At 46.8% G+C, this 23,098-nt stretch overlaps 8 protein-coding genes across 8 annotated transcripts; 4 read left to right on the top strand and 4 right to left on the bottom strand.

The window, feature by feature from the left end:
* Positions 1–864: 864 nt before the first annotated feature.
* Positions 865–2,704, bottom strand: BDR25DRAFT_357392 (uncharacterized protein; the record flags this gene model as incomplete). Its single annotated transcript, XM_033695796.1, has 11 exons — positions 865–900; positions 981–1,132; positions 1,192–1,256; positions 1,339–1,558; positions 1,610–1,677; positions 1,709–1,776; positions 1,951–1,987; positions 2,149–2,203; positions 2,250–2,293; positions 2,349–2,386; positions 2,441–2,704. 11 exons carry the CDS (start codon positions 2,702–2,704, stop codon positions 865–867), a joined length of 1,047 nt encoding a protein of 348 aa, XP_033545306.1.
* Positions 2,705–2,821: 117 nt separating this feature from the next.
* On the bottom strand, positions 2,822–4,481 carry BDR25DRAFT_265126 (uncharacterized protein). Its single transcript, XM_033686897.1, has 3 exons — positions 4,129–4,481; positions 3,960–4,076; positions 2,822–3,911 (listed from the first exon to the last, which is right to left on the bottom strand). Exons 1-3 carry the CDS (start codon positions 4,230–4,232, stop codon positions 3,017–3,019), a joined length of 1,116 nt encoding a protein of 371 aa, XP_033545305.1. The 5' UTR covers positions 4,233–4,481; the 3' UTR covers positions 2,822–3,016.
* BDR25DRAFT_335329 (ORMDL-domain-containing protein) lies at positions 4,422–8,072 on the top strand (the record flags this gene model as incomplete). Its single annotated transcript, XM_033693001.1, has 9 exons — positions 4,422–4,586; positions 4,660–4,968; positions 5,062–5,420; positions 5,906–6,004; positions 6,226–6,459; positions 6,502–6,959; positions 7,002–7,507; positions 7,545–7,645; positions 7,902–8,072. Exons 2-9 carry the CDS (start codon positions 4,833–4,835, stop codon positions 8,070–8,072), a joined length of 2,064 nt encoding a protein of 687 aa, XP_033545304.1. The 5' UTR covers positions 4,422–4,586; positions 4,660–4,832.
* Positions 8,073–8,521: 449 nt separating this feature from the next.
* Positions 8,522–9,139, bottom strand: BDR25DRAFT_231674 (uncharacterized protein; the record flags this gene model as incomplete). The annotated part of the gene is made up of 1 exon (XM_033685386.1): positions 8,522–9,139. One exon carries the CDS (start codon positions 9,137–9,139, stop codon positions 8,522–8,524), a length of 618 nt encoding a protein of 205 aa, XP_033545303.1.
* A 151-nt stretch (positions 9,140–9,290) lies between these two features.
* Positions 9,291–10,427, top strand: BDR25DRAFT_304904 (uncharacterized protein). The gene is made up of 3 exons (XM_033690312.1): positions 9,291–9,654; positions 9,711–9,849; positions 9,898–10,427. The coding sequence occupies exons 1-3, from the start codon at positions 9,318–9,320 to the stop codon at positions 10,034–10,036; spliced, it is 615 nt and encodes a 204-aa protein (XP_033545302.1). The 5' UTR covers positions 9,291–9,317; the 3' UTR covers positions 10,037–10,427.
* Positions 10,428–10,978: 551 nt separating this feature from the next.
* Positions 10,979–12,851, top strand: BDR25DRAFT_335326 (Bicupin, oxalate decarboxylase/oxidase; the record flags this gene model as incomplete). The annotated part of the gene is made up of 3 exons (XM_033693000.1): positions 10,979–11,006; positions 11,327–11,555; positions 11,617–12,851. The coding sequence occupies 3 exons, from the start codon at positions 10,979–10,981 to the stop codon at positions 12,743–12,745; spliced, it is 1,386 nt and encodes a 461-aa protein (XP_033545301.1). The 3' UTR covers positions 12,746–12,851.
* Positions 12,852–13,536: 685 nt separating this feature from the next.
* On the top strand, positions 13,537–15,091 carry BDR25DRAFT_335325 (glucan 1,3-beta-glucosidase precursor; the record flags this gene model as incomplete). The annotated part of the gene is made up of 4 exons (XM_033692999.1): positions 13,537–13,736; positions 13,785–13,871; positions 13,922–14,085; positions 14,136–15,091. Exons 1-4 carry the CDS (start codon positions 13,666–13,668, stop codon positions 15,089–15,091), a joined length of 1,278 nt encoding a protein of 425 aa, XP_033545300.1. The 5' UTR covers positions 13,537–13,665.
* A 1,713-nt stretch (positions 15,092–16,804) lies between these two features.
* BDR25DRAFT_357386 (uncharacterized protein) lies at positions 16,805–19,034 on the bottom strand (the record flags this gene model as incomplete). Its single annotated transcript, XM_033695795.1, has 13 exons — positions 16,805–16,873; positions 16,927–16,986; positions 17,043–17,295; positions 17,375–17,441; positions 17,501–17,747; positions 17,810–17,918; positions 17,954–18,047; positions 18,138–18,253; positions 18,305–18,430; positions 18,476–18,523; positions 18,591–18,847; positions 18,907–18,951; positions 18,981–19,034. 13 exons carry the CDS (start codon positions 19,032–19,034, stop codon positions 16,805–16,807), a joined length of 1,545 nt encoding a protein of 514 aa, XP_033545299.1.
* Between the last annotated feature and the right edge of the window lie 4,064 nt (positions 19,035–23,098).

Below are 23,098 nucleotides of genomic sequence, written 5' to 3'. Positions count from 1 at the left end.
CCTCGAAAATCGCGTCTTTGGGCGTAACAAGAGCTGCATTTTAAGTGCAGTAATTTATGATTACATGAACGAAGGGATGATATGATAACATCAGCAGCTAGGTGGATAGTTAAATTAGAGCTAACCTTCGGCAGTAAGGAGATACGAACAAGGTTGCAAATAAGTTTGGGAGCAAATAAGCTGGTTTCGGAGATTGATTGCATGTGATATTTTAGTGATGGTTGAAGGTAGTATTGCGCGTCAGTATCGAGCAAATGTTTCATGCTGCAAAGAGAGATAAAATATGGTACTCCAACGTTTATAGCAATGTGGACATGCAATGGACAAGAGGAAAAGTTCTCGGGGATCGACGATAATAGAGGTTCCACAGGTTAGCAGGCTAGGGGCTGCCGTAACCTCCGTCGTCTTTTCCCCAATAGACCCTCTTAGTCTTAGGAACTCGCATCAGATCGTGATGCGTTTCCCTCGAAGAGAGAAGGTAGAGCTGAAGTCTTGTGCAAATAAGGTCACTTCCCCCTATCAAATATCGAAAATATGAGGAACACGATCGAGGGAAGCACGATAGAGAACGGGATAGAAAGCCACGTCCAACTCAATTCAAGAAAGATCTCCGGCCAATATACCGTAACGGAGACCTTGGTAACCTTCAGATTCTGAGGACTCTATATCACATCAAACATCGCGGCGGCGATGCAACGGAAAGGCTCTCCGTAATTTTCGTTCGGCCCTTTCAGGAACTTGCTCCAATAGCTTCTTCAAAGTACCAACGAGTCAAATTAGATATTAGGAAATGGCCAAGGTTTCACCCATTAGAGCGTATTAAATCTAGTTAATCCGTACTCTCGCGCCACACATTTCCTCTATCTAGTTCGTTAAGGAGTAGGAGCGCAGTATCTTCGACTTTTCCAGTCGCCATACGTCCATTGCGATGCATGTTATTTTTATACTTAGGAGCAAAAAGACTAAGACTGTAGCGCAACTTTCTGTCGTTTATATGGATTCCTCAGCCATAGTTGTGCAAGGTGAAATCCGTCGTCAAGTTGAAGCACGTGAAGGAAGAAAGGGTTGTATTTGCAAGTTTCAAAGGCTCCTCGCTGGTCGTTAAGAATTCCACCATTCATCCTCCGTTCGACTTAAAAGCAACCATTCGTCCTATCACTTCTATTTTGCCGTGCCGGTATAAACCCGGACGTTTGAGGAGTTCAAAATTTCCCACTAGTATGTCTATATAGAATTTCAGGAAGCCTTTATCCGCCCTGGTTCATGACAATGGAATTGTCTTCAAAATCAAGCGATATGCTAGGCAGGGCTTGCTCAAACTAAGTGCAGCTGCTGCACCTTTGGTGAAAACATGGTGTATTTCCTTCTGAGTAAGACCAGAAACCTGTACAGTTGAAGCCTGTGATTCGAACAGTCTCTTCTTCGCATCTTGAGCAGACTGTCAGGGAGGTGAAGTCAGGGTACCTGCATTTGGTTGTTGGACAGTCAACGCTGGCAGAACCGGCCTGGTCAGCCTTTGCAACAGCCCCTAGCGAACGTGTAACCAAAGGGTAGTAAACTTATATGTTCATTAGCCATTTTCCATTGCATTCAGCGTGGACATCCGTACTTAGCGGAGTAGTTTTGAGGCTGTACGGTGTGCTGTACTGTTCAAACCGCTTGCAATTACTAACTGTACTGAGTAGATGAGGGAGGCAACTAGCAGTACTCCATAACGGGTGAATTGAAGATCGTATTCTGTACTGTACAGAGTAGAACGGGCCGTTTACGGAGCATCTAACCTAATTAAGAGGGAATATTGGGACCAGAAGTAAATTGGTCCTCTTCTTAAGCTGCATTCCTTACGTTTAATGTACACTGCTAGCTTAGTTAACTTGCTACTTACTACTTTATTACATGGGTGGTTCTTTTGTAGCTCTATAGCCCTAATTATTGTGTGTAAAATGCGACAGGATAGTGAACAGGCGCCTTCTTAGAGGCAGATTGACTGCCCGAGGCCTGAGAGTTAGCAATGCGCCAAGAGGCTTAAGGCTAGCAGGTAACGTACTAAGTAACATTATGAGGCGTATAAAGAGTGTTGTGGAGTTTCTTAGCAAACTGCTAACAAAACATGCCAGATTTGCATAATCTCTATTAGTTTCTGGCTACCCTAAAGCCTCTGCGCCCTCTATTCCCTCTGTGCCCTCTGCGCCATCTGCGCCTCCTGCGGCCGAGCGGGCGCCTCTACTCTACCCGAAATCTGTACAGACTACCATAAACGGCTAGTAACAGGGTCTCACATACGGTTACTGTACTGACCACAACCTCTTTACCTACTAACTAGTACTAAATTTGATGTACTGCAGTACTGTACGGCCAGGTGACCCCCCTGGGTAAGTTGCTCGTTCTGTTAAACATGACCACGAGTAGCTCGAGAAAGTTTGCAAGGGATCGAATCGACCCTCCTGAATGATTTTGGGTCAAAGCTGATCCCTTCAAATATAACCTTAGCTGCTGGCCTTTCACACACAATCTCACACTGCATCCCAAAGCTAGTCTCGGAAATACTAGTCAGCTTGGCTTGTTGAGCACCGCCAAAGATCGAGGAAGTAACTAGACAGGGCGGTGTCGAGGCACCAGAGAGTAGATGAGACGTCATAGCGAGCGAAAAGAGACGATAAACGGTGATGGTGTCGGAATATTCAAGTTCAAAAATCCGGGACATGGAACGCGCCTGCCATTCAAGGCAATGGCCACTTCACGTGATAAGATCCAATCGCGCCCACGGGTGCTCACAGGCCTGATGAAAAGATTTGGGGTATCTAACCCATGCTGCGCCTGCCTGTGCCATCCCTATGTGATAGTACATATTTCTGTCACTACTGAGCCATGCCAACGTCTCTGTGAAGACGCAAGCGCTTTGGCTCCATATAGCCCCAGCCCAGTCGAACCCATACTCCCAGTATAAAGATTTGAACAATGCCAAGGGATAAATCTTACAGGCTTACCTCATCTTACCTCTCTCCCATCAACATGATCAGTTCGTGGTGATTCCGCCGCTAGCCCTGTTGGCCTTCTTCCTTCCCCCCTTCCCTACAGGATCTCCATCTTCCCTCTTTCTCTTTGCTGGCCGACTCGCGCCTCCCTTGGGTCTGTATGCAGGATCGTCGTCCTTGTCGCCTCCTCGCCTGCGCTTTGTGCTTCCTGTACCTGTCTCGGGAATGAAGCCTATTTCCTCGTCTAATGCATCCTGTTCGGTTTTCGGGCCAGGTGTGCTGGTAGAAACTGCGGACGGACGCTTGCCTCCTCGACCAGGCACATTCCCTGGCCGAGCTGATGACTTCTCTGACAGGTTCTCGGGATGATGTGGGTCTTTGTCTTGGAGGAAGACTTGTGGTTGATTTTTCCTGAGCCAATTGTAGACGCTGTCGGGGTTCCGCAACGAGAGCTCTTTGTCATTTGGGATGGGGTGGGTTGGGGGGATGCGGAGCGGTCGCCCGTCGTGGGCATTGGGGTCGTATGCCGCCGGGTTTTCGAGAACGGCATCGATTGCAAGAAGGTACTCTTCTTCGTGGACTGGTGACATGTATCCGGGAGCATGTTCACCGAGTATTATGCCTTCTGGCGCCGGAACGGGGACCTCCGTTGAGTAGGGTGTATTTGCCTCGAGGCTGGCAAGTGTGCGCTTGGGTATCACAGGCTGCGCGGCGTGAAGCTGATCTACTTTCTGTGCGAACTGCTCGGGCGTGATGAGGCCGGCCACCAATTCCTCTCGCAGGTCGACTATGCGCCGCTGGACGGCATCGGGATCGGCGTCAGCTTCACGGGAGGAAACAGCTGGGTCGCTTTCGGAGAGATGGCGCAGATCGAATCTAAGGTGCGCAGGCAGGCGCGTGGCCTCATTCATGTCCAGGAGCACGTCGAGGATCTGGCTATTAACGAGTGAGCGGCGACACCTGGTGCGGCAACTAGGGACCTACTCATTCTGCTCCTGCAGCCGGCGCGCCAGAGCGATGGCCTTGTACTCGTCTTTGATCAGCGTGTTACTCGTGTTCATTGTGTCCTCGAACTTTGCGCGCATCTTGCGGTACTTGCGCCTGCTCCTGTCAGTAATGTCATCGCGACGCCTTTGACTCGGCGCGTCCTCACCTCCATGATCGCTTCACGGCCGGCTTCTGTGTGGTGTCGGCGGACTCTGGGTGTGTGGCAGCGTGCAGCTGGCCCTCGAGCAGGGCTGCGGAGTCGGAGGCCATAGCGATGGACTATGTCGAGGTGTCGGGGGTGGATTGGGGAGCGAGGAGAGGCCGTGGGGCGCTGAGGGTGGTGGAGCTGCTTTCCAGGGCGTGCCAGGGTTCCGCGCGCGCCAAGCCTGGGCCATCGTGAATTCCGCTGGGGGAAAACGACGTCGTCGAGCAGGCGGCGATCAAATGTCACCTGCCACTGCACCCGCACCCCCCGCCATTCATCCAGGAGAAGCTGTCTCTCCACAACCGCCTCACTGTCCATCCCACACCCTTTAACCGTCCGTCTTCATCGCCTCGCAGCAACTCGCGCCATTCGTTTACCCGTGCCGGAGCTCGGACACAGCGGAAGGTGTTGCGTATACAGTAAGACCACTTGCTCTCATTCACACCGCCCTAACACCTGGTGTCCTCTACTAATCCTTTCTTCTGCTTCCAGACCTCTCCGCCAGCCTTGATCATCCTTCCGATCGCCTTCCTACGCCGTCCCACCCTTTCCCAAAGCCCCCCGTCAACACCGCCAAACTGTCTCCCATACTCCTCAACCGCACCACCCGCCTCAGCTTTGCCGGCGATCCGCGGCCCCGCCAATTAAGCGCATCGTCTGGCAAAATGCCTTTTGATGCGAAGGAGGCGCGGAGGAGGCGCTCCAGTAGTTTGGTCTACACCGAGCCTCCGGAGTCCCTGGAGCACATCAGCGACCAGTCTGCCCTCCCGAACCTGAATGCAGACTGGGTCAACGCGAAGGGTGAGTGAATTGGGACTCGGGAACTGCCCCTCCACCCCGCAGCTCGAGCCTCCTCAGGCCAGGCCCGTTCACAGCAGGGCTAACTGGCTACAGGTGCCTGGGCAATCCACTTTGTCCTCATCGTCCTTGCCAAAATCCTCTTCGACATCATCCCAGGGGTTTCGCAGGAGACTTCGTGGACCCTCACTAACATTTCGTACATGTTTGGGTCTTACCTCATGTTTCACTACGTGCGCGGTGTCCCCTTCGATTTCAACGCGGGCGCGTACGACAACCTCAACATGTGGGAGCAGATTGACAACGGAGACCAATACACTCCCGCGAAGAAATTTTTATTGAGTGTCCCTATCTTGCTGTTCCTGATCAGCACACATTATACCCATTACGACCTTGTATATTTCACTGTCAATTGCTTGGCTACGATAGCTGTTATCCTGCCAAAGCTGCCGGTGGTAAGGCTACTACAATCCAACCTCCGCTATGCTACGGAAAACTCACACTTGTGTACAGGCCCACAGGATACGCTTTGGTTTATTCTCTCCTCCGCCCGATGACGATTTTATCTAGCATGATACCCTTCCACAATTGCATAATTGGGCTTTTTGGGCACACTTCGTTTTATGTATTTTAATCACACCAGCCGCGACGGCAATTACAGAAAATCTGCTGCATTCAGCGATTGAAGGCGTTTCGGGTTTATATGGATGAAGAGGGAAGAGGACCATGCTTCATAGCACGATTGCTGAATCCAGACATCTGCGAGAGATCCCTGCGCACAGACATCACCACCAGTCCTTGAAGTCCAAAAGCAAGCTCGCGCCTAACGTAGAAATTAACAGGGCGGATTTGATCGGTCAACCCTCTTACTGGAATTAAGGAGAACGTCAATCGGATCAGAATTCCTGTTCTGAATTGTCTCTTCCTTGTCCTGCCTCAGGTAAGCAGATGCGGTACAATAACAACATCAACGACAGAAACTCTGACTGGCTTGCAGTTCACGATAGATCCTGATATGTTGTTAGGTTTTGGGAATATTGTGCAATAAGATCTACCGTATTGGATGCTCTTCCAAGGGTACCGCTGACTTCGCACTGGAACTTGGACAGATACAGTTGACCAAGCCCCCTAGCGCCCGCAGTCTCAATCCTTCTCTTTCGTCATTGATCGTCCATAGCGACTTAGCACGAAACGTTCTTTAATCGACATCTTTGAGCTTTTCCAGTAAGCTTTTGTGCCAGGTCTGCCGTCCGATCAAAGATGCTGTGGTCACAAATCGAGCCAACACCGCCACATCTGACTTACTTAGTGCTCACCTTCTTCCTACTGCTTTATGCACTCTTCTCCCTCTGTATTCTGAACCGTTTGCATCTCTCTGAACCGCCTTTAGCAACCGTTTTCGGCATTTTAGTTGGTCCACGCGGCCTTGGAATCCTCACTCCCTATAAATGGGGTTTCACTGACAATGTCATCCAAGAATTCGCCCGCATAGTTGTCGGTGTCTAATGCTTTGCCGTCGGCCTCGGACTTCCTGAGTCCTACTTCACCAAAGCTTGGAAGAGCATTGGAGTGCTTCTCGGTCCCGTGATGACCTCCGGCTGGATCATCTGCGCCTCCTTCATCTCCCTACTCTTCGAAACCAACATCACAACCGCCCTCATCATCTCCGCCTGCCTCGCTCCCGCCGACCCTGTCCTCGCTGCCTCCGTCCTTTCAAACTCTCAATTCAGCACAAGGGTAGTAAAGCGGATCCGAAAACTTTTAAGCGCAGAAAGCGGTTACAACGACGGGATATCCTTCCCCTTCCTCTACATTGGTCTCAGCATCCTCACACGTTCCACCTTTGGAGGGTTCTTAAAAAAATGGCTCCTAATCACCATCCTCTACCAATGTGTCATGGGCACTACCCCGGGTCTTGTACTTGGCTACCTAGCAAATCGTATCTATATTTTCTCACACCATCGCGGGATAATCTGTCCAGCGTCATACCTCGCGTTCTAATTCCTGCTTGCCATTTTCTCCGTCGGTCTCGCCAGCACCCTTAGCGTCGACGATTTCCTCGTCGCGTTCTCTGCGGGTCTTGGTTTCTCGCATGCAGGCAAAAATTCTACCGCTGACACCCGGCTTCCTGTGATAATCGATCTAATGCTGAGTTCCACGATGTTAGTCTTTTTCAGCGCGATGGTGCCATGGGCCAGCTTCACCCACGTCCACACCTATCTTGACGGCACGGTCACTACTATCACCCCTCTCCGCCTTCTAGTCTGTCTAGCTCTGATCCTATTCTTCCGCCGCATCTCCATCGTCTACGCTCTCTACTCCCTTCACTTCCTCCCCAAAGTTCAAACAACCTCCGAAGCGCTATTTTGCGGACACTTCGGTCCCATGGGCGTCGGCGCACTGTTCCTAGCCATAGAAGCACACGCGCAATTAGAAACCGATACATCTTTACCACTTCCACATCCTCCAGTCGACCTACCTATTGAGCGGCAAAAAGCGATGGTGTTGGTCTGGCCGGTGACATGTTTTATGGTCTTGGGGAGTACTCTTGTGCATGGGTTGAGCACGCTGACGATTAGTGTTGGGGGGGCATTTTTCGAGACAGAAGGGGGAGAGGGCGCCGTTGATTGGGGCAGAGAGGGAGGGGTTGAGTGGGATGGTGTTTGATGGGGAGGATGGGGTTGGTCCAGAGGGGTTGGAGAGAGTAGATGAGGGGGAGGGGGTTGTTGGCGTAGACGATGAGGGAGATGGCGGTAAAGGCTTGGTTTCTGGGTCTTTGGGGTTTTTGTGGGGGGTCTAGATGTGCAAAGCATAGATGCATGCATGTACGGGAGAAGCTGTTTCTAGTAGGTATATGTTATGATATTCCTACGTTCACACAATTCCAGCTGTTCGATGTTGTCTACATACAATGTATCGTAAACTGCTTCTCCTAGAGATATAATACACATGATACACTTGCCCTTCAATTCATCTACCGCAACGTCTTCCCCCTCGCCCTACCTACCGGCACAGCCACCGGCTCCGCGTTCGGCAACACATACGGCAACGTCTGTTCAATCATCTTCATTCCATCTACCAATTGCCCATTCTCGCTCTTCTCGTAATCCAACTTCTGCAAGCTCGCCCTCTTCTCCTCCAAATACTTCTTGCGCTCCTCGGTCAAGATCCACTCCTTCGGGAACTCATGTCTCACTTTAGGCTTGTGGTGTCTGAAATCAAACGGCACGTCTTCAAAAGTATCCTCTCCATCTTTAGCTTCAGCTAATAGTGCAGTGATTTTTTCGCCTAACCATCGCTTATTTTGCGCTTGTGTGTCGTAGAGTTCGCACGACATTTTGATGGTGTCGGTGGAGGGGTTGTAGCGGGGTCCAGCGAGCTTAATGAGTTTGGATTTTTGGACGGCGGTGAGGGAGGGAAGGTCTGAAGCACTGAATTCGACGACAACTTTGTTGGTTGCTGGATGCCTTTCGCCGAGGTAAGAGGTGTAGCGGAAACGGAAGGGGGTGGCTGCGGAGGGGAGTTCAAAGGGGCGGGCGAGCTCTACACGTTCCAATTAGGGCCTTGGCCAGTTGAAAGTAGCTGAAAAAGAGAACGGGGTGTGTGGCGTACGTGATAATAGAGGAAGTTCCCAAGCCGCTAATCTAGCATACTGCCGCACATCTCTATGCTGCTCCAGCTCTGCATGACCCAGACTCGTCAAGTCATCTCCATAATAATCCTCATCCGGCCCCATGGCTTCCTCGCCCTCAGACCAGAAACCGTCCCTTCTCCCTTTCGTCTCTGCAATTTCGAAGTCTTCGTCTGACGTTAATTCGTAGTTGTCAAGCCACGGCATTCCCTGCTCCCCTCGTTCTTTGGCGGCTTTCTCAACGTCCGGGTCGAGGCGTTCGAGGTCTTTGCGCAGGGTCGCGAATTGGAGGGCGCGCTCTTCATCCTCAGTGAGGGGAGCGGCCCTTTTGGCTTTCCGCTTGCTTGTTGATTTCGCGACAGGCTTGGATTCGGCTTTTGGTGTCTGTCCTGACGTGGAGTTTGGTGGATCATCGAAGCGCGGTGCGGTCGACGACAATGATCGCTGCCATTGTATTGTGGGTTTCGGGGCTGAGCATCGGACTGGTATCCGTGGTGAAGCCCGTCTCGGATGTAGTAATACTCTCCTCGTTATGGAAGTCATTGGTGTTCTAGAAGCCATCAAGCTCCGCATCAAGCTCCGCAACTTTTTCGCGGATGAAGCAAGCCTTGGCATCCGGATAAATATACTACCGGTTGCCGAACCAATAGATTGAGGCTTGCTGCCCTTCTCACACTCATCACTTCCACCATTCCAAGTGTCATCACGCCTGGCTATCAAAATGGAAGTGAATTTAGCTACAGGTGGAAAGTCCATTGCAAAGGCTTGTTTTGTCACGACTGGAGCTACTGCCCCTTTTGAGGCTTTGATCGAATCCGTCCTACACCCTTCATCGATTGAAGCCTTACAAAACGCTGGGTATACACACCTCTTGGTCCAATATGGAGCCGCAAAGAAGCTATTCGATGACCGCGCCAAGATCGCTCGTCAAAGTTTGCTAGAACACCCCCTAAAAACAGAACACCTGGAGATCGGTGGCTTTGACTTCAGCCTAGATGGCTTGAAAGAGCAGTTCCAGCTGGTACAGTGCTCGAACGGAGTCGTCATCTCGCATGCCGGTGGGTTCTTCGACTCTAACAACACCCCAAAAGGAAAAGCCGTTGAAGTGTGTTAGGCTCTGGGTCGATCCTCGCAGCACTACGATATCAAGTCCCTCTCATAGTTGTTCCAAACACGCTCCTGCTTGACAACCACCAAGACGAATTAGCCAACGCCATGGCAAAATCTAATTACCTTCTTCGAGGCGATGTCAAGTAGGTATCTCTCCATCTACCCCAAAATCTTCTAACTTGTGCGTGCAGAAATCTTGCGCCCGCTATCCTCGAAGCTGAGAACTTTAAACAGAAGATGGCACAGTTTCCGCCGATCACTAGCGGGAAACATCGCGAGACGAAGAGCTTTGCGGGTATTATGGACGAGATGCTAGGTTTTGTCGAGTGAAGTAGAAGGAGCTAGATACTGACGTAGCATCCTAGAATATGGCCAGCCCGAAGATGAATGGAGCCTGGCGCAAGATTAACTGGCGTGACGTTTTGAAAGGCTCGGCTCGCTTTCTATTTGGATGCCGAAATGCAGCATGGTTGGATACTAAACACGGAACGCCGCGCTGGAGTCGAGCGCGAAGAGTTTGGAGAAATGATATATCGGCAGATCACGCTGATGTATTCTCCCGGGAATAGGGTTTTCTGCCTTTGCGTATGTTTTCTGTATCCTACACCTCTTTTGCGGCGCGGGACCAGCTGAAACATTTATCGGGGCAAATGTTCTATAGCGAGGTAAATATTTCCTTATCCGTCAAAAGAGCACGGAAATATGCATGTCAACGCGGAAATTATGCTTTCAGGGCTTATGCAGGCTTAGATGGATACCTTTGGGATGGTCGCAAATTGAATATGACATCAAGGACAGCTAGAATCACGGGGAGCAACGACCCCGCTTACCCACCCTTGTAGGTTACGACACACTCATCTCCCTTTCTCTCTTTATCTCCACCAACCTCGGCAGTTGATAATTAGAGCTCTCGAGGATCGAGCAATGGTTTTCCAGGAACACCTTGGTACCATTGATGATGGGTGAATAGCCAAATCCCCAGCAGAAAGTTTTCCGGAGGCATTGTGCGCGCCAATCAACAACACTTATCCGTCTTACCCCGACTTCTCCGTGTTTCATTCCTCGTCCACCTTAACAAAATGGTCTGCAAAAAGTACTTTCGGAGGCATAGGACCTTGATTTCTAGAGTTCGGTCTTACAAATATACCGTGAACCTCTACATTGGGAACACTTGACGCTACGCTAGTATTTCACCTTCCACTTTTTGTCATCTCTATCTTTACTCACGACCCCTCACCGTAAACGGCTCAGCGGATCCATATAGTTCCTTCAATGAGGTTCTCCTTATTATTAAAGGTAGGTGGGTAATCCCTGTACGGTTCTGATGACTGAAAGAAGAGTGAAAGGCGCAAATTTCGGCCCTAGATGTGACCCTAGAAAGAGAAGGGAGACCAGGGGCTTTACTCAGTATGTACTAGTTTGATGGTTCCCCGCAGTCATCACATCCTCACCCGCATAGTTTCGTTTCCTCCTCCATCTTCTCCTGCCGAAGATTCTGAGCCTTAGGCTGCGGTTTTGTCAACATGAAGCTCTCTCAAGCGTCCTTAATTCTTTCGGTCGTTCAAGTGGGGGCTCTCCCAGCCCCTCAGGCTGCATCATCCGGTCATGTTGCTCCGCCAGGAGCTTCTGGAGTTTCTGGCTCGCTTCGAGGACCAGCATCGCTCCTGGGGAACAATCCTTCTATACCGGTACCGACTGAACCAACAACGGTGGTTCCCCCCGATGAATTTGAGCTGGCACCAGGACAAACAGAGGATGAGCAGCTTGGTCTCTACCTTGACCTCTCGAAAGTCAAGAATCCTCAGCCGATACGGGGAGGATCGACCGGCCCGACAGATCCTGGTCCAAGGTAAGCAGCCAAGATTCTAGGCATTGCTTAATTACTCGTGCTAATTCTATCTATCCTAAAGGACAGAAGCGTATGACCGCCTCAATAGCGACTTGTTCATTCCACCTGGAACCGATTCCGGAGATGTAGGGAATGCGAAATGGCCGTTTGGACTCTCCCACAATCGACACGGCTTAGCTGGCGCAGGCTGGGCTAGACAACAGAACGTTGATCAGCTTCCAATCGCTACCGCCATGGCTGGCGTCAATATGAGGCTGTCGCCGCATGCGTATCGAGAGCTCCACTGGCACAAATCTGGAGAGTGGGCTTTGATGTTAAATGGATCTGTTCGCATCACTGCAGTGAATGAGGCAGGACAGACCTTTGTTGATGATGTTACGGCCGGCGATGTATGGTTTTTCCCTAAAGGCGTTCCGCACTCTATTCAAGCATTTGAAAATGGATGCGAGTTCCTCCTAGTCTTCGACGACGGAGAGTTCAGCGAAGACGAAACTTTCCTCGTCTCAGAACTCATGGAGCGCAATCCCGAAAGCGTCGTCGCGAAGAACTTCCGGACCTCGGTCGAGACGTTCAAGAAGCTGCCGGATGGGCAACTGTGGATCTTCCCTGGAACACCTGCCCCAAAGAATATCCAAGACCAAAACGTTACAGGACCCGCTGGTTTTCTGCCAAAGGAAGCCTCATACAGTTACCATCTGTCCCAACAACAACCCTACAGAGTTCCTGGAGGCAGCATCAAAGTGATTGATCCAGCAACATTCCCCATCGCAAAAATGTTTTCCGCCGCTCTTGTCACCGTAGAACCGGGCGCTATGCGAGAAATGCACTGGCACACCACATCAGATGAGTGGACATATTTCTTACAAGGCACCGCTCGTCTCACCGTCTACCAAGCCCCGGCGTCTAGCCGCACATTCGACTTTTCAGCCGGTAACGTCGGCTACATCCCCGTTCCAAACGCGCACTATCTCGAGAACACAGGTAGCGAACCTCTAATCTTATTGGAAGTGCTGCAAGCAACAAGCTACAGCGATATCAGCGTGAACCAATGGCTTGGTCTTACTCCGAAGCAGATTGTCAAGGATCATTTGAATGTTGATGATGCGTTTGTGGATACCCTGCCTAAGTCGGAGCCGTTCATTGTGCCGGGCAATAAGGATATGACGACAACGAACTTCACGGGAACCTAGGAGTAATGAGGCTGGCGAGGCCATGGCCGGGTGTTGTCGGATTGTGGTAAATAATTGTGGACAAACGGTTGTTTGGAGCATCTTCTTCAGAGGCTCTGTGAGCAAGACATTTGATTTTGAGAGTGTCGGGAATCGCAGTTGTTCATCAATATCTCCGGTTTCAACAGCATTTGGAATTTAATGGCGTGCTTCCTTGATCACACCCCTGAAGTCTGCCAAGACATCCGAGGCCCAATTCGGTAACTCCTCAATCCTTCCGCCACTTGGTGCCTCGTATCGTCAACCTTCATTCGACTTCACTCCATTCGTATGCACTGCGAAACCCCTTCTTAGACTCTATTCTCTATCTAGCCCACAGCGAGTAATGCTCATCGCTCCCAGACGCCCGTCATGTTGCGTGAATAAACAAGCTCGTGGTGGCACCGCGCGATCGCTTGTGGCGTTGATCTGGCCATTTCCCCTGACCTGGAAATGCACGCTTTCGTGAAAATAGTTGCCGCGTTCTTCAGCCCAGAGTGGGCTGAAACCAATTACTGTTCTTACTGAACGCCTTCGGTTTTCCACAGTCCCTTGGTCCTGTTGGAGGCTTGCTGAAGGTAGGCCGCCAAGCAGGGGCACATCATGTGGCTCCACCAATCTCGTCAAAATGTCATTCTTGATTTTAGGGGTAGTTGAATACAAAATCAACATATGACCCACGGCCCATCGTGAGAGTTTTGATTGCTTGTTCGTTCTTTCTCCCCGTGAGGCTACCAGTGTTCGGGCGTGTCTTACGATACCTGGTACTGCACTCCGTACTTCACATGTACTGGTCAATTTGACTCCACTCTCTTTTCAACTCACCCCAGACAGTCACTCGCTGAATCTTAATGCGCTTTCTTAATTGTTTAATACTGTAATTGACTACATTTGACTTTGCAATGCTTTTCAAAGCTTCGGTGACGGCTGCCCTAGCGGTTGTGGGATCGCTGGTTAGCGCTGCTCCAGCATCGTAAGTCCCGCTTTTGCCTAATCACCCTTCCCATACTGATTAAGACAGGGACCTTCAATCGCGGAGTGTCGCATATGCCTGGGGCTCTACCAAAGTCAGAGGAGTGAACATCGGTGGTTGGCTTGTACTCGAACCGTAAGAAACCCTTCGCCGATTATTAGGACATCATCTAACCTTTTTTCCAGATTCATCACTCCCTCCATCTTCCTGAAGTACTCGGTGACTGACGAAGTCCACGACGAATGGACGCTTTGCGAAAAGCTCGGGAAAACAGCTTGCGCAAACGCTCTGAAACCTCATTGGGATACTTTTGTCACACTCGCAGATTTCCAGAAAATAAAGAACGCAGGTGAGAGCTTTAGCAATTATTCACTTGCACAGTAGCTAAACTAGGTGAAGGTTTCAATGTAGTCCGCATTCCCATCGGCTACTGGGCGTACATAGACGCTGGAGGACCGTACACTTTCGGAGCAGCACCTTACCTTGATAAAGCGATTGGATGGGCTAGACAAACGGGCTTGAAGGTTGTCATTGACCTACACGGTGTCCCAAGATCCCAGAATGGGTTCGACCATTCCGGACATCGCCTACCATCACCAGGCTGGTTTTTTGGAGACAGCCTCGCTCAGACGCATACAACATTGAGGCTCATTGAGCAAAAGTATGCAATTCCCGCCATGCAAGACGTCGTCATTGCAATCGAGCTTGTCAATGAGCCTTTCTTATCCAAACTGGATCCAAACGCAGTCCGAAAATTCTACCGCGACGGATACACCAACATACGCAAGATAAGCGACACTCCGGTCATGCTTCATGACGGCTTCTGGGACCCAGCTTGGTTGAACACCGTTCTAACGCCTTCGGACAACAATGCTCAAAACGTCATCATGGACCATCACGAATACCAAATTTTCGATTCCAACCTCATGGCCATGACCCCGGCGCAGCACCGGCAGCAAGTCTGCAACGCCGTCGGCGGCTACTCCAATTCCGACAAATGGACCGTTATTGGCGAATGGTCTGGCGCGATGACTGATTGCGCACCCCACCTCAACGGCTTTAAAGCTGGCAATCGCTACGAAGGTACTTTCCCGGGCAGTTTCCGCGTCGGGTCGTGTGCCGGCAAATCTGGGAAGGTTTCGACTTGGACGCAGGGTTGGAAAGACGATACGAGGCGGTACATCGAGACGCAGTTGGATGCGTTCGAGGCGAAGACGCAGGGCTGGTTTTTCTGGAACTTTAAGACGGAGAATGGAGGCGCTGGAGAGTGGGATTTGTTCCAGTTGCTAGATGGGGGAGTTTTCCCGCAACCGATTACGAGTCGGAAGTTTGGCAAGTTTTGCACGAACTTTTAGAGGATCTATGGATAGTGGTGTTTGGCTAAGGGAAATCAAATGTCTAAAGAATATGCGTAGCGCAGTGGGGGATTATTTACGACTCTCGCTACAAATAGGTCCTTCCGCCTTGCATCTTTCGCAACTTCAGGATCAGCTTCTTTAGCAAAAAATTCAATCAACAGTATCATTTCACACAGGCTCATATGAAATTTTCGTTAATATTCCAGTTCCTTCTGGAGGTACGCTCCTCCGATCTTTCGAACTTCAACACCTCAAACATTGAGTCCCCACTTCCGCAAACACCAAATCCATCGCGTATTTGTACGCTAGTATACCGATCCAGGATCTCTTCGGGATCATGACAGTAAATTAGGGGGATCTAGAAGCAATGTGGTAATAAATTATTTAAAACGGGTTATGAAATGATGTCTGTTGCATTAGTAGTATCCAGTTACACTCAACATATCCTTCAACTCTATTGCTCGACCGAGAGAAGATGACAGGAGACATACAGATTATCGCGACAGCAAGACGTTTTCCGCAACCGCGACCCAACCCCGCCAAACAGTCTCAAACTGGCAAGCCGTGCTAGTCCCTCTGCACCAAAACTAGCACGTACACTCGGAACAGCTGTTGCAGCCGGTTACATTCACCAATACCGCTATCGGCAAGTCCGAAGAACGGTCGAGACTTAGCCTATTGCAAACTAGGTCATTGTCATGTTCCTCCCCAATTCGAAGTATCTAATCCGTACATCATCGACATTAAGGTCCTTCAATTTTTGATCGCCTTGCATCCTCGAGCATGAAAATGTACCGAATCTCCAAACCCAAACCGCTGAAATTGAAGCAAGAATTTTCGATATTGGCTCCCCTTGATGTGGGGAAACTCATGGATCATTTGCTGCTCCAAGTTTTTAGTCCTTCAATATGCCTACCACACAGAGTGTTCTTCAGCCATGACCGTCTTCGATAAGAATCCTGAGAGAAAAGTAATGGTTTAGTTCAGAAATTAGACTCCTGACTCCACCGACGTGAGGCTTCAGCATTGGACACACCATATCGCTGGAAAACAAATTTTGCTACCGTCCAGACGCAGCGTGAGAAGCAGAAGAGTGACAGTAAAATCGGCTGTATACCCCCGTGAAGCGAGATCAACTGAAGGGAAGTGAATTTTCAAGGTTACGGAGGAGGTCTGGGTCACATGGGTCCTCTTATCGATACCAAGAGTAGAGTATTTAATCACTCCTCTCACTTCGTTTCCTGGCTTCTACTCTCCACACTTCTCCCATTAGTTCTCACAAAAAAAATTAACGGTTTCTTGGGCATGTGAGGGAATTCCTCCTGTGGCAGACAAAAATATTGCGATCTCTGTAAAAATGGGGTTCACATCGAGGACACTCCGGCCATATTCTGCGCCAAAACATTGCTACATATCACTGAATAATGTTTGCGGTTCGTGCGCCTCTAAAAACTCCTAAGAAAGCCATCATACCTATCTGGCGTGGATCAATAAACGAACTCATCGAACAAATCATGGCGTGGAACCAGAGGCGAAAAGAATCGTTAGCATACCTCCAATGTTTGGAAAAGATGACAGCCGGTTAGGAGGATGGCGGAAGTACGGGCTTGCGAGATTTTATAATTGCCCTTGAGTCTAGAATTCGTACTTTATGCGAACTCTAAGTCTCTGTGGTATATAAGAGATGAACTTTCTACTAGCACTTTCTCGTTATTCCTCCATACTTGTCGTCCCTAGGACTAGATTAAAATCGCTTCGGGACAGTCCTTTCAGAGCAGTCTTCAGAACAGAAAATGAACATAAATACCCAACATCTCTTTTTTTAAAAGCACGAAGAAAGACAACCATGGACTTTGAGATCCCGTGGGGGCAGAAAAATCAGCCACTGCAGCCTAAGGCATCAAAACACAAAGGAAATAAGCGCTATGTGGGTGTTTGCTATAGAAACTGAAATATGAACGAGCTTTGGCCATGCTTTGATCCGGCAGCCCTCCAAAAGCAGCCTCTCTACTAGGCATATGTGTTGGCGTATGGAAAGGAATTCAAGATTGATAGAGGTTAGGAGGGAAATCGGAGAACAAATGCTAATCATACGGTTCATACCCATATCAGGGACCAGGCCTTGAGAGTACGCAACTCGGTCGTAGCGGTATACATACTCTTGAACACGCTTCTCTCGCTCTCCTCTTCCCAAGTTCACGCTTTAGACTCCACTACAAGTTTCAGCTCCGGTACCATACGTACAGTTTTTGATCTAACAAAAATGGCAACTACCACTACCATCCTTTGTCCTCTTCGAATTTCGGTAGCACACATATCGTTTCCTGAAACCTAGAATTGCTCATCACTATCACATCAGGGAGCTGGATCTTGACTGTACGTACCTTACTCGTAGGTATAGATAACCCTTTGGACCTGCTCTATCCTCGTTCTCAATTTCCTGCACATCAGCTTCACGGCTCCACTGAAAGGCGAAGATTTTAAGACAATGCGTACGGCCTTCGACCAAAGCAAAAATGACCACAGCACCGATCCATGTTTTGTGTTTCAAGGTGGGGTAGAAAATCCATCGTTGCTCGAAAACAATAACAATGCAAAGTAATGGGCTAATATTCTGGCCGCCAAAATCACTTACCGGACCTTGGGAAATACACTTGGGTGGGAGTATTAAAATTTGTTCCATAGTTCTTCATGTCTCTAGCCCAGACGCTGCACGAACCAGATCGAACCCAAGAAAATGACGGAGGAGTGTGGCACAGATATACGTACAATCCCTGGCTGAGAGAAGGAGAAGGAGGCTGGAGAATTGGTGGTGGCTTCCCCTCTAGTTGACGGTCACCAGCACTCTGCACTCATCACTTACTACTCACCATACCTTCCCCTCGCAGAGTATATGAACCCTTCCGAATCCGCTTCTCAGCCTCAACTCTACACTTCTCCAGCGGCGCTGAATCTTAAAAGAATCCGAATATCGCGCACATACATGTGCGCTTCTGGTGGAATAAAATTGTACTCCAGGATCCTTAATTACTTCTGGTTGGACTTCCAAAATCCACTTCAGCGGCACCCATGAGCTTCGAAGAGGATCCGGAATCCATATAACGAGACGGTGGGATTGGGAAGTATATAAACCTCCCTAACTCTACTTTTCGACTCCCTCTCGCACATCTCCACCAGAACTAGGGTCTAAAACACTCCTACCTCGATCACAAATGCGTGGGCCTTTCCGATAGGGCAAAAACAGATGCAGCAAAAAATTCATGGACGACCCGCGGCCGGACTTGCAAAACTCCTCGAGGAAGATCCGCATGAGCATTAAAGCATAGCAACCATTTTCTTGCCGGGTATATTAGCCCTCTGAGTGCAGCTTATTGCTCCCACTCTACACTTCGACACAGGTGTTGGTATTTTATACTAAGAGCGATGGTGCTATGCGTGCGTGCTCAGATGGAATAAAAGTTTTCTTCATGTACAATCTGCATTTCTAAAAGAATACGAAATCCATTCCATGAGAATCGAAGAAAATCCGAATTGATATAACGATATGACGAGATTGGGAAGCCGCTGGAAAGGCGCGTGGAACTTGGAAGGCGCAATTCTACTAGCGGTGAGGGGAATAACAAGTTGTGATCTCTGCTTGCATGGCTTGCGGTGAGACAGGGCTTTACGATATCCAGTTAGAGGCCTTGGTTGGGCCTTCGGAAAAGGAAGCTTGAGGTGTGAGTGCGAGCGCAGAGTGCCGAGTGCATAGTTCTATTCGAATGCTCATGATGAGCACTTGGTTCCTCACTGTCCTCCCCCCCCTCCGCTACTCCTTCCCCCCTCAAAGCCTGTAGACATGCAACCCTGAACTTGAACTTTTGATCTTATCCCTCCCTCTTCCCACCCACCAGCTCATTTTCGATAAGTTTTTACTTGCTCTCTTGTCCACCCCAACCATAATCACTCCCCTGGCGTTTTATTACAGCATGTTGAATGGACTCTCTGCTAGCTAGCACTTAGTGTCAGCAAATGCGTACGAGACAGAGAGGTTTGCACGGTGTAAACATTGCACAGGGGTGTTAGGTAACTAGTGTTAATTACTTCTTATTTTTCCTCTGTACAGAGGAAAAGGGGGATATCTAGATGTTTGCGCACAGAGGTTCGCGCACAAGCATCATGTAACATAGATACGTGATCCTGCTCGTGCGTGATCGCTCGTATCCAGGCTGCGACGCTGCTGCTGCGTACAGACACTAGCAACTTTTCTTTTTATCTAAAAAGTTGCCTTTTATACGCGTTACCTTCTTTTTATCTATGTAAGTCTATCTAATTATATTCTGCCTTTACTCTACCTTATTTATTAAGACTTGCCTTAGTAATGCTGTGCATTAGAATAGGCTAGTTGTGCTATATAAATAGCTCTTTTTTTTTTTATTCTTTACTTTTTAAGCCTTACTATATAATCCCCTAGCTCTTTTTTTTTTTTATATAGTGCTAACAGTAACAGATTTTTATAATAAAAAAAATAAGTGCGTATAATAAAAAAAAAAAAAAATAAAAAATAAAAAAAAATAAGCCTTATATAAAAGCGTTGTTAGTCTAGTTAGTCTAAGGCATCTTTGCGCACAGAATCTAGCTAGTCCACAGATGCTTCTATCTAAATAGAGAGGCAGTTAGTTAAGACTAATAATTAAAAAGCTTAGTTTAGTGTTTTTTTTATATATATATTTACTAAGTTATTTTTACTATTAATTTACTTTATTTTAGTAATTTTTCTTTTTTTATATAATTTACAGAGTAACATAATGTTAATTATAAGTTACTTTTTACTAGTAGTGCCTAGCTTAATAAAGTAATTATATAAAAACCTTAAATCTATGTAAATTACTACTAGAATTAGTAGTAGTTTAAGTGTTTATATAATTTACTATAAAGTTATACTAAATGTTAAATAGGCTCTAACAGCTAGCTGCTTATAGTATAAGCACTTAAGTAGCAAGAGTAAGAGTAGTGTACAGTGTGCACAGCGTACAAGGTAGGTAAAGTAAGGGCAACATGTTTCTAGTTCTATTACTCTTGTCTTTCCTCTGTACAGAGGAAAAGGGGGATATTTAGATGTTTACGCACAGAGGTTCGCGCACAAGCATTATGTAACATAGATACGTGATCCTGCTTGTGCGCAATTGTTTGTATCTAGGACGCGACGCTGCTGCTGTGTACAGACACTAGCAACTTTTCTTTTTATCTAAAGAGTTGCCTTTTGTACACATTACCTCTCTTCTGTCTGTGTAGGTCTATTTAATTACGTTCTGCCTTTACTCTACCCCTATTTGTTAGGACTTGCCTTAGTAATGCTGTGCGTTAGGATAGGCTAGTTATGCTATGTAAATAGCTCTTTTTTTCTTTATTTTTTACTTTCTAAGCCTTGCTATACAATCTCCTAGCTCTTTTCTCTTTTTATATAGTGCTAGCAGTGACAGATCCTTATAATAAGAAAAATAAGTATGTATAATATAAAAAAAAACAAAACAAAGGGAAATAAGCCTTATATAAAGGCGTTATTAGTCTAGTTAGTCTAAGGCATCTTTGCGCACAGGATCTAGCTAGTCCACAGATGCTTCTATCTAGACAGAGAGGCAGTTAGTTAGGACTAATAATTAAAGAGCCTAGTTTAGTGTTTTCTTTATACATGCATCTACTAGGTTATCTTTACTATTAATTTACCTTATCTTAGTAATTTCCCTTTTTTTATATAATTTATAAAGTAACATAATGTTAATTATAAGTTGCTTTTTACTAGTAGTGCCTAGCTTAACAAAGTAATTATATAGAAACCTTAAATCTATGCAGATTACTACTAGAATTAGTAGCAGTTTAAGTGTTTGTATAATTTACTGTAGAGTTGTACTAAGAGCAATTGCATTATTAAACCCTTTAACTATTCTGTACAGTTTACTAGCAAGAACACTCCTAGTTACTCTTTTACACTTAGTGGAATTCTAGTGTATAATGTTGCCTAGTATTTTAAAGCAGTTGCTTTGCTCTGTACAGTCCTTATTGCCTAATATAATTAAGAATCCTAGCTGTGAGTGTTGTCTATCTGCCATTAGATTTGTGTGTTAAGTGCGTTAATGTTGTTGTGTAAAGGGTCTGTAGTTTGTGCAGCAATAGACAGGTTAAATGCTGCCTCTAGTTAACACACAGATGCAATGTATGCCCCTCTCGCACGTTGCTTGACATATTGTTGTGCAGCATCCTTGTCCTCTAGGTTAATTGTATAAAGGTGGCTTACTTATCCCTTCTAAGTAAGGACTACTGTGTTGTGCGTGAGTTTAATCCTTTTGCTGTTAAACTTAATAAGTTGCTTCTCTGCTAGAATAGTCTTGCCCTTTACACAGAACTTTGCCTTCTGCAGTTTCTTCTCTTCTCTTTGCGCAAAATCCTTTGTTATAATGCTTAAGGTGTTGTACAAATGCTTCTAGTTATTTCTAGGGCCTATGTTGTGCATATAGTGCATATTTGCCTAACCTTCTAGAATATCTAGAAAGATGTCTGCGTACTAAGTTTCCTAGATATTTAGCTATTAACATAGATTAATAAAGATCCTTGTTTTGTCTATAAAGATATTATATAGTTAACCTGTATAGTTATTATCTTTCTTTTATGCCTTTTAGAATTGTATAATCTTGTCTGCTAGGAGTTTTTCTTTAGCAGTTTCCCTCTAGGGTGGAAGTTTGTATAGGCTGTAATGTGGTATGGATTGTGCAGGTGGTATCAGTGGTGCATACACTACTGCAGGCGGTGGTGTGTACAATTAAGGGTGTGGAGCAGGCGTTAGGTAGGGTGGCATGTATTGTTTGTACAGTGATTAGTGTAGTGCTAGCTAAAGTGTAGAAGCAGGTAATACTAGTATATTTAGTGTTAATAGCAGCATTGTGTTTAGTCTGCTTCTGTGCAGAGCCTTATATAGTAATAGGGGTTGCATACAAAGCCTTTTTAGTGCAATTGCCTTCCCTTGTGCTATATTATACAGCTTTTAGGCTTAGGTACCTTTAGTGCCTAGCTGTAGTGTGATTTCTTTGTCCTCTAGCACTTATATAAGCTCTCTTTTAAATGTGTAGCTAAGTGCTAAGAAGTCTTATAGTGTTTATTCTTTAAAATTCTTTATATACACACTTAAAAGAGTAGCACCCTTCTAAGTTGTTATATGTAGATTAGTAATTATATAACTTATATATAATTAAGTCTATAGGCTTATTAGAGCCTTTAATATGTTAATCTTATTATTCTAGTACTCTAGGCTAGTCTTATTCTGTAGTGTTGCCTCTAATATCCCTATATCCTTTATAAGTTATTTATATAATAGAAATTGTTCCTTATTTTTCCTATTATTACATAGAGTTGTTAGTTGCTAATAAGATTTTATTATAATAGTATAGTTAATTACTTTTCTAGTAGATTATGTAGGTACTGCTGTTGTCTAGCTGCTAGGTTGTGCAGCTTTAATAGCTTTAAGGTGCGCCTTACACTATCTCCTCTTTACTTTATACAGTAGCAGAGCTTGCTGTGCAATGCAAAGGATTAATGTGCTTATTATCTAGCTGCTAGGTTGTGCAGCTTTAGTAGCTTTAGTGTGCGTTTTACACTATCTTCTCTTTACTTTATACAGTAGCAGAGCTTGCTGTACAATGCAAAGGATTAATCTGCTATTTTAAGGGATAAGTAACTAAACAAAGTACCTTATAAAGCGTAGGTACTCTGCTGTTACTTTTTTTAAGAGATAAGTAATAAAACAAAGTACCTTATAAGGCATAAGTACTCTATTGTTACTCTTACTAATTTATAGTTAATTAAATTAACTACTAATTAGTATTAAATAAGCTCTAACAGCTAGCTGCTTATAGTATAAGCACTTAAGTAGCAAGAGTAAAAGTAGTGTACAGTGTGCACAGCATATAAGGTAGGTAAAGTAAGGGTAATATGTTTCTAGTTCTATTACTCTTGTCTTTCCTCTGTACAGAG

This window comes from Lindgomyces ingoldianus (assembly GCF_010093535.1).
Source record: "Lindgomyces ingoldianus strain ATCC 200398 unplaced genomic scaffold BDR25scaffold_24, whole genome shotgun sequence".
Classification (NCBI taxonomy): domain Eukaryota; kingdom Fungi; phylum Ascomycota; class Dothideomycetes; order Pleosporales; family Lindgomycetaceae; genus Lindgomyces; species Lindgomyces ingoldianus.
This window is presented reverse-complemented; position numbering and strand designations above follow the sequence as displayed.